The following is an 8,380-nucleotide window of genomic DNA, read 5'->3' as shown; positions in this document are numbered from 1 at the left end:
TAAGAGAAAAAGGTAAAAAAAAATGTGATATATTTTTTTAATAAACAAAAATATGTTTAAGTAAAATCCCCCACCATTTTTATGATTTATTTTATTATATGACATATTTTCTTTTTACCTCATTTTAGAAATTTCAAATTATTAAAAGTTTCCAAATATGCTTCTAATAATAAACACTATTTTTAATAATTACTATTATTTTGAACAATATATACCTTTTCTCTTATTTTATATTATAGGAGAGATATCTATTAAGAGAAAAATTAATTAAAAATAAATTTAAAAAGGGACACAGAATTAAAAAGTTAGTCAAAAGGAATAGAAATTTTTTTGAAATTATAAAAAAAAAAGTAATCGTACGAATGTTTTAAAATAAAATTAAAAAATATTTAATTTTTTGCTGATTAAATTCTCAAAATTGTGAAATATTTGGCCTATAAATAATAATTATATAAGAATAATATAAAAAATAATGCAACATATAAGTTATGTATTTTTACCATATCATTGTTATGTAATTGTGAGATACGAAACTATAACAGGAATCGATTTATTTGATTCTTCGCTATATAATATTTGAATTTAATATTTACTATTTTATTTACTTTATATTGAGATATGATATATTACCTTTTTATTACTTAAATTTATTATATATTTGTATAACATTTTTATAGCTAGTGAGGAGGATGATATTGTTAGACGAAATCAGAAATAAGATATATTGGCGTTTTTTCAATTAAATAATTAATCTGATAAGGAACCAATCAACTCTTGTTACATCAGTGGTTTAACCGGAGAGCTATAAACAATCCATACAATAATACCAACAAACATACATAAAATTCATTAACTAATCAAGCAAAAATATTTAAAATATACGATTCTTCAAATTTACAAAGTGAATAAAGACAATCAGTATCGGTAGAAACTACAAGATTAAGAAAAAAAAAATCTCAAAAAATTACAGAGAGAAGCAAAAAAAATGAACAAATTATTTTTTCTATAAAAGAACATGATTTGTATCATCAACAACTCAACTTAATAATATCAAATATATATGTAATTACAACACAACAAAGTGATAATGATAATTAGACATATTAAATCATTTTACCTCACAAAATAAAAATATGCAAAATATATAACATTTTTCATTATACATCCCTCTCCTGCAAAAATCAGATCAAAGAAGACAAAAAAAAAATTAACAAATCAAAGGTATAAAAAATGAAGAATAAGGAAAATAAAAATAAAATGACCATCATGGAATATCTCAAAGTGGGTTTTTATAGGTGTAATATTTAGGAGTTATAATTTTTATATTAAATATTTTGAAGGTAATGAATATGAAAGGTTAGGAGTTAGGAGGTGCAATGCTCATTAACTAATTTATTAATAGCAATATATATATATACACACATAATATTATTGTGTAAAACAGAAATAATCTAAAAAGCTCTTCTTTTTAAAATAAAAATATATATTTTTCTCATCATTGAGACATGTTACATAGGCTGATTGAAGATCCTCATTTATATATATATATTGATGATTATTGTACTACTTTTTATTTCATTTCAAAAATATATGCTATTTTCTCTATCTCAATTTATATAGCCTTTTTCTATATATTTTAAATTTTTAATTAGCAGGAATTTTTTCACATAATTTTCAATTAAAGCTTCAGTTATTTGCAGGCATGCATAGGGCAACATTATCTGAAATTGAATTTTAGCTAGTTTCATCATCATCCTTTTGACAAAATACAAATTATGAAATCCTTACAAGATGGAATATGAAATCAGTACATAGTAATGGAAAGGATTCATAGAAACTATTCCTAAACCTTTCCAAAAGTTAAATCATTAGAGAACTATAAGGGACATGAAAAATACACATAAAGCAAGTTCTTGCCTCCAATAAGGTCCATTTTAGGAACCAACTAGCTAGGGAGTTGATAACTGAAAATATTCTTCAATACAAAATTGGCTTCTACTGACTTATTTTGCAGCATACATATGAAGTGGATACAATAAGCTTATTCTTCAGCAGTAGCACTTGCAGCACTCAGGTCCACTGATAAATCAATGACCTAGACAAAAATATATATGTCATTACACTCAGAATCATTCACATGAGGTTGAAAGAGAGAAGATATATTTGTCAAACTGTAGAAGATTAGAACCCCTTTTTTCACCAGCAACGTTGTGCTAGGTAGCTTCAATATTCAAACAGTAGTATGCTTGGCAGAGTGGTTGATATATATATATTATGAAACTGCTGCGCATTGTCAAACGACAAGTCACCAGATAACTAAATTCCAAACTGGAATCTTACCTTTCCCGTTATCTTGCTGTACATGTCTAGCACATCCATCACTGTGGACTCAAAGTGTGTTGTTGAATCATAGCTCTACAAGGAAGGATTAAACAGGATTATTAAACAAGAAAACAAATTTTGACAATGAACTGCTGACCAATGTATGAGACACATTTGGATGGCAGGAAAGAAGTCTACCATAGAGTTTTTGAACTTTAGAAGTTTGATTTATGTCGTAAGGACTATGCATATGTTAGACCATGAATGCAAGAGAAGGCATGCTAAGCTTGAAAGCCATTACTGTTATATTCTTTTCCAGCCTTAGTGACATTACTAGATTATGAAGAACGGTTCCTTTGAGTAGCAGTAATCTCACATAATATGGGGCAAGGTTCAGCATGTCAAAGAAGTAAAATCAAAGTGCCCTGTCTGTTTTCAGTAATTCTTCTACAGAATTTTGGGAACATAAGCATACAATGTTTTCTAATTAACAAGTAATAACACAGTCATATCTCTTTTGTGATATATTTGTGATGAAATAGTTGTACAAATAGAGTAGACACTACCAGCTAATTGGAACTTACTTTAGATATGAAACAATTATCAGCAGCAGAGTCATGTGAAGGTATGAATCTGTCATAAGTTTCATAAAATATCTCATCGACCGCCCCAAGTATGTCTACGCCAGGCTTCAGTTCGCTCTCAGGGTCATCGGTTTCAGCTTCTGTTGAGACAAAAGCAATATATTTGCCTTTTGGAGCGACATTGTGGGAGTAGGAACAACAGAACAGGTACCTGTAACCGACATGTAGAATAAGTCACTCTGAATTATCTTTCAAGTTTCTACCAACAGCACAACAGGTTTACTGAGCATGTAGTCTAGGACTAAATAAATAGTGACAGTCACTTCTCAATAATTGTTTGGAGAAAAGAGGACTTCAATTACTCATCATTGACATATAAAAAGTAAGGTCAAATTTGTATGTTTTATAATCTTATTTTTAGAGCAGAAAGCTTGCACCGTCAATGGTATCCCTTTAAAACCACACTATAGGATATGATAATTCAGTACACTATCTGGAACCCTAAACATACATGTCTGATTTGCGACCGAGTTGCTTCTGCGGTAGAATGACCTGGGCTGAATGAGAATCATTGGTGTTTGGGATGGGATGGCTCATTATACAAATTGCACGGGCAACTTTTCCAACCTTCTGGACCTGCATTATGTATTGGTATTAAATCATTTGTCAGTAGAAATTGTTAATCTGGTCTTTTTTTCAGCTATGCAGGTGATTAAGCAAATTTCAAAGACATGAGTCAGTGATGCAGAAAGCCTGGACATATTAGTTATTCGCAATTTGCCAATAGTACCTTATCAGGTAAATATGAGGGATCACAAACAACTTTCTTGCATTTGGCAGTTTCTCCTTCAGAAGTCACACCAACAACTTTCCCACCGTCATCAAACTCTACCTGCAATACAGAAACTGAGTCTTCACATAAACTTCAATTTAATTCAATGTGTATGTAAGCCATGTGGAATTTTTCAGCATTTTAAGTAGAGCAGAGCTCAGTGCATTATTGTCTCAGTTTTCTTTGTAAGCTAATATGGTATACTTAAATGTACAACATGAGGATATCTGATCCAGATTACATTTAGAATTTCTTTTAAGGCAAAAAGAGGCCTACATGTTAGATTAGAAAGATTAGCGAGACGCATTCTGGTTGCTAAAACATTTGCAAAACTTAACCTTATATAGGGATCGTTAAGCATTGAAATGAGCTAGAGATGGTTGGGGTGATTACCTTACACTGTGGCTTGTTAAGCATGTAAGTTCCACCATAAACTGCACTCAGGCGTGCAAATGCCTGACAGCATGTACACCAATCAAATAATAGGAAATTTTTTTTTACCCAAACACGATGGACACAAAATACCCAGTGAAACAAACCTGTGGTAATTCACCCAGTCCGTACAATGGATAAATATAGGGGGATCCTGCTTGAAAGCGTGCTAAAGACTCTGCATAAAGCTTGAAAAAACAAGAGAACAAAGTACTTATTAAGTAATTCTTTAAACATGTAACTCCGATAGTAACAAATAAGTTCCAAACCTATTTTATCTCAAAAATAAGAAAGCATATCTTAGCTTATGTAATCGAAGAATTTGGCTTCTTATGAGTTACGAAAAATAGTTCTATTCATATGAAAGGAAGAGGAGTTAACATCACACAGCACATGCATTTGGCATTTCAATTATAATCTTGATTGTGATAATTCGTTAATTGAAGACCTACCGTGGAAGTATCAGTTGACTACTCATGAATTAATCATACTGTAGGACAAATCTTAGATCATAGGATTATATCAACACTCTATTTTGCTTAACGCTATTACGTTAGATTTAAAGGTCTTCAGTCCATGCCAAGAAAGTAGAAACACAAAAGAGAATAAATAAGGCTGATGTCTTGACATTGAAATCAAATCTAATCATAAATAAATAATAAAACTAAAAAGCTGCATTTTCTGATTTACGGTATCAGTAGGCAAGACCATATTGATTCCTTCTAGCTATCTGAAAATGTAGAAGATTTACTTCATCTAGTAATATGACATTACATATACAGCCACAGGAGGTATACAATTAATAGCTAACCCAGAGTCTAATAAGCGAAGAGAGTTGGTGGTGGACATAAAAGACAATGCCATATAAATACTTAAAGCATGCGGAATTTCTGTTGATCACATGAATAAAATTCGTAGGAAGCCCTACACTACCTATATATATAACATGGAATATTTGTAACTTCCTAAATTTCTTCTTTTCTTCCTCATGGTCATGGAATAACAGACGCCTATACAAGCTTTCAATCAGCTTTAGTAACTAGAATAAGTTAGACCTAGCTCATCAGCAATCACAAACCAAAATTTTACACTGTCATGTCAATGTGAGTAAACTACGTTAGCGATGATATCTTTATTAAACAATTATATACTTTTGGCAATACTAAATTGATAAAGTCAAACTCACCTTTACTCTCTTTATGAAATCCATAGCTGGTTGGGCCAAATAGTTATCATCTGTACAGAGTGCCAAGGCATGTCCAATAAAGTCAATGGTATCATCTTCGAGTTCATATTTCCTGCATAAACAACAGTTACCAAGGTGTGGAAGAAACTGTCTAACTATAATTCATTATGGATGCAGCCATCACCAATATGTTCAAGCAAGACTATAAAAGCACACGTGGAAAGAAAATTACGCAATGAATTCTTTTGCAGTGATTTTGTTCAAATCCATCCCTTCATGAGTTTTCGGATCAGTCTCTTCAAAATCTTGCACATAAAGAAAAAACTTCCGAGCTCGACGCTTTTCAAAGAGCCCCATCAATGGGGATTTCAGAGCTTCAACATCAGTTGCTGGAACTTTGTAGATCTAATGATATCAGTTTCACAAGAAATTTAAGTGAGAATCTTCTACCCAGAAAAAAAAAACAGATCAGAAGGTACACGTCATAGTGCTTTAACAAACATACCTTCCCTTTATTGTACACAAAACTACCATCTACAGCCTTGAAGTTCAAGTACTTGGTAACATCAGTGTGGATAAGCACACGAACCAGAGTTCCATTTGCCATTGCAAACTACAGGACATCAGGAAAAGAAATAAATATAACATACTTGTAAAGCATTTCATATAGATCTATAAAGGTCAATAATCAACTCAACCTAATACAGTTTGGAAATTGTCATGTTAACAACAGAACTCTTTCAAGCCCAATATCTTTACTTCTATATTTTCTGACCCTTTGATGAAGTAATCTGTCATCAACAGGGAGTTAAATATTTTGCGAACTTACATAAAGGAGAGCCTACTCTCTAATAGCACCAGTGCATCTGGGTTTCAATTCCTTTAAATTATTGTGCATGTTTCTACATGCCTATTTAGATAATTTTCTACACATCATAACTTCTCCAATATAGGCAACCTTCATAATTGTATGATCAGATGGAATGAGTGGATATACTCCTTAGATATCTAAGCATGTCATAAGTTGTGTCTCTTTGGTGGAACCTCTGCAGTAACCTAACTCATTCCTATCTTAAAGCCGAAATTTCTTTGAACTGGATATAATTTTAGAGCCCATGCTCCTTTATGGACAGAAATAAGACTTTTACTGTCGAGCAGAACCTACAGTTATGTGAATAAGTTTATTTCATTCGATACCAGCTTAAATCTTCCTCCAGGAAAGGGGAAGAAACCAGAATCAAAAGTCAAGAAATTGAGTAGTAAACTGGAAAATTTTAGGTAATGGAAAGATAAATAATAATACTATCAAAATTCACCTTTGGAATCATGTCAACGTTGTATTCCTTGCTCGTACCCAACTCTTCTGGTGGCTGGTCATTTCCCCTAAACCGTTTCCAAAGCTACACAAAAACACATGACATGCTGAGATTAACTCCAAGTACCAAAATGAAACTAGCACTAACTTATGCCACACTTCCATTTACGCCTCATTTCCAGTCCTCTCTCAGGATCGAGACTGAAGAGTGATGAGCATTTCAAAGTTGTTTGCGCAATTAAGTTCCATGCCATTAGTAAATACTAAATAGGTTACCTGAATTAAATTAAGTGAGCTTGACTCTCCTCCATAATAGTCATTTTTATCCATGTGTAGTACCTGAAGACATTTAGAGGTTAGATAGTGATCGATTTTAGAAACCACATGAAGATGTATAAGGATCTGAACTAAAATACATGTAAAGTTGGGACAACCCTAAGCAGACTATTAACTTATAAATAGTTCGATCGATTGATAATCTAAACTCTGGTAGACATCACAAATTGTCTACCAAATCCAGTTACTAGAGATCCTCTGGGAAAAAGGATTCACTTTCTTTTTCTTTATCATGAATAGTTCTGCTCTTCTCAGAAGTAAACTTTGCTCAAACAATCCAATTATTAACACCTATTTTGGATCAAAATTTGAAAATTTAAATATTTGTTTCAAGTAACCGGTCCAAACATAACTTAAAATTCCAAAAACCACAATTTCAAGTTTCAACTTCAAAATGTAATCAAAAAGTTGAAATTCTAGCTCCGTCTCTAACTATTACAGAGAAACTAGAATTAGTATAATGATTGCTAATTAGATTAAAAATGAAATAAAAATACTTTGAGGCCGTCGACGGAGAGAAGGCCGCTGAGAATGCATTCTTTGAGTCCGGTTCCGAGAACAATGACATCATATTCTTCATCCATAATTGATAATTCGTGTGTATATTTTTTTATGATGAAATAGAAATAAGAAGGAGAAATGGAAATATAGCAAAGAGGGCGGGAGAGTTAAAGGTGGGAGAGCCTGTCGCGCTTTCGGGTGGTGTGAACGGGTCTATAGTCAGCGTCTTCCTCTAACTGAATTTCAAACTTCTATCTTTTTTTTCTTCTTATAATTTCATACCAATTTCAAAAAGAAAAATATATTTACTCATTTTTGAATTTAAAATCTTCTCTCGACTTATGTCTTAAATTTAATATACTATATTTTTATATTATTTAAGTGACCAAAATCGTCTTTACTCTATTCAAAAAATTAACAAGAATCATCTTTCAATTTATATTTATTAAGAAACTGATTGAACCAATAAAAAAAGTTATTTTTTTAAATTTGATCATGTCTTAGCTACAAGAGGAGATCAAAGTTGTTTAAAATGAAAAGGATATAGATAGAAAATGAATCTTTCATTCTCATAATTTAAATTTTATGTGTTGTTAGTCTATAATTTTTGCATCATCAAGTAAATTGACTAACAACAATACATAACTTTTGAAAATACAGTAGGTTCTGATGGTTAGAAAAATTATGTAAAATAATATAATTTTAAAAATATTACATCCAACTATTTAGAGATTTTCTTTAATAAATTTTTCTTTAAGTTTGTGGATGCTTTCAAAGTAGAGGAGTCAAATAAAAAAAATGCATGTTAACAATGAGATTCGAACCCTAGTTCAATCAAAAGTTTTAAAAGAGTCTTAAATATCTACTAAATA

The 8,380-nt window shown here is 31.4% G+C and overlaps 1 protein-coding gene across 1 annotated transcript; it reads right to left on the bottom strand.

Moving 5' to 3' along the window:
* Positions 1-1,722: 1,722 nt before the first annotated feature.
* On the bottom strand, positions 1,723-7,616 carry GDI1 (Rab-GDP dissociation inhibitor). Its single transcript, NM_001317820.1, has 13 exons — positions 7,505-7,616; positions 6,948-7,010; positions 6,673-6,756; positions 5,862-5,969; positions 5,589-5,761; positions 5,357-5,468; positions 4,278-4,358; positions 4,132-4,194; positions 3,697-3,798; positions 3,418-3,542; positions 2,907-3,117; positions 2,341-2,415; positions 1,723-2,095 (listed from the first exon to the last, which is right to left on the bottom strand). Exons 1-13 carry the CDS (start codon positions 7,589-7,591, stop codon positions 2,042-2,044), a joined length of 1,338 nt encoding a protein of 445 aa, NP_001304749.1. The 5' UTR covers positions 7,592-7,616; the 3' UTR covers positions 1,723-2,041.
* Positions 7,617-8,380: the final 764 nt, after the last annotated feature.

The sequence above is a fragment of the Solanum lycopersicum genome, chromosome 1 (genome assembly GCF_036512215.1).
Source record: "Solanum lycopersicum chromosome 1, SLM_r2.1".
Classification (NCBI taxonomy): domain Eukaryota; kingdom Viridiplantae; phylum Streptophyta; class Magnoliopsida; order Solanales; family Solanaceae; genus Solanum; species Solanum lycopersicum.
Note: the sequence above shows the minus strand (reverse complement) of the source record. Positions and strands in the feature narration are given on the sequence as shown.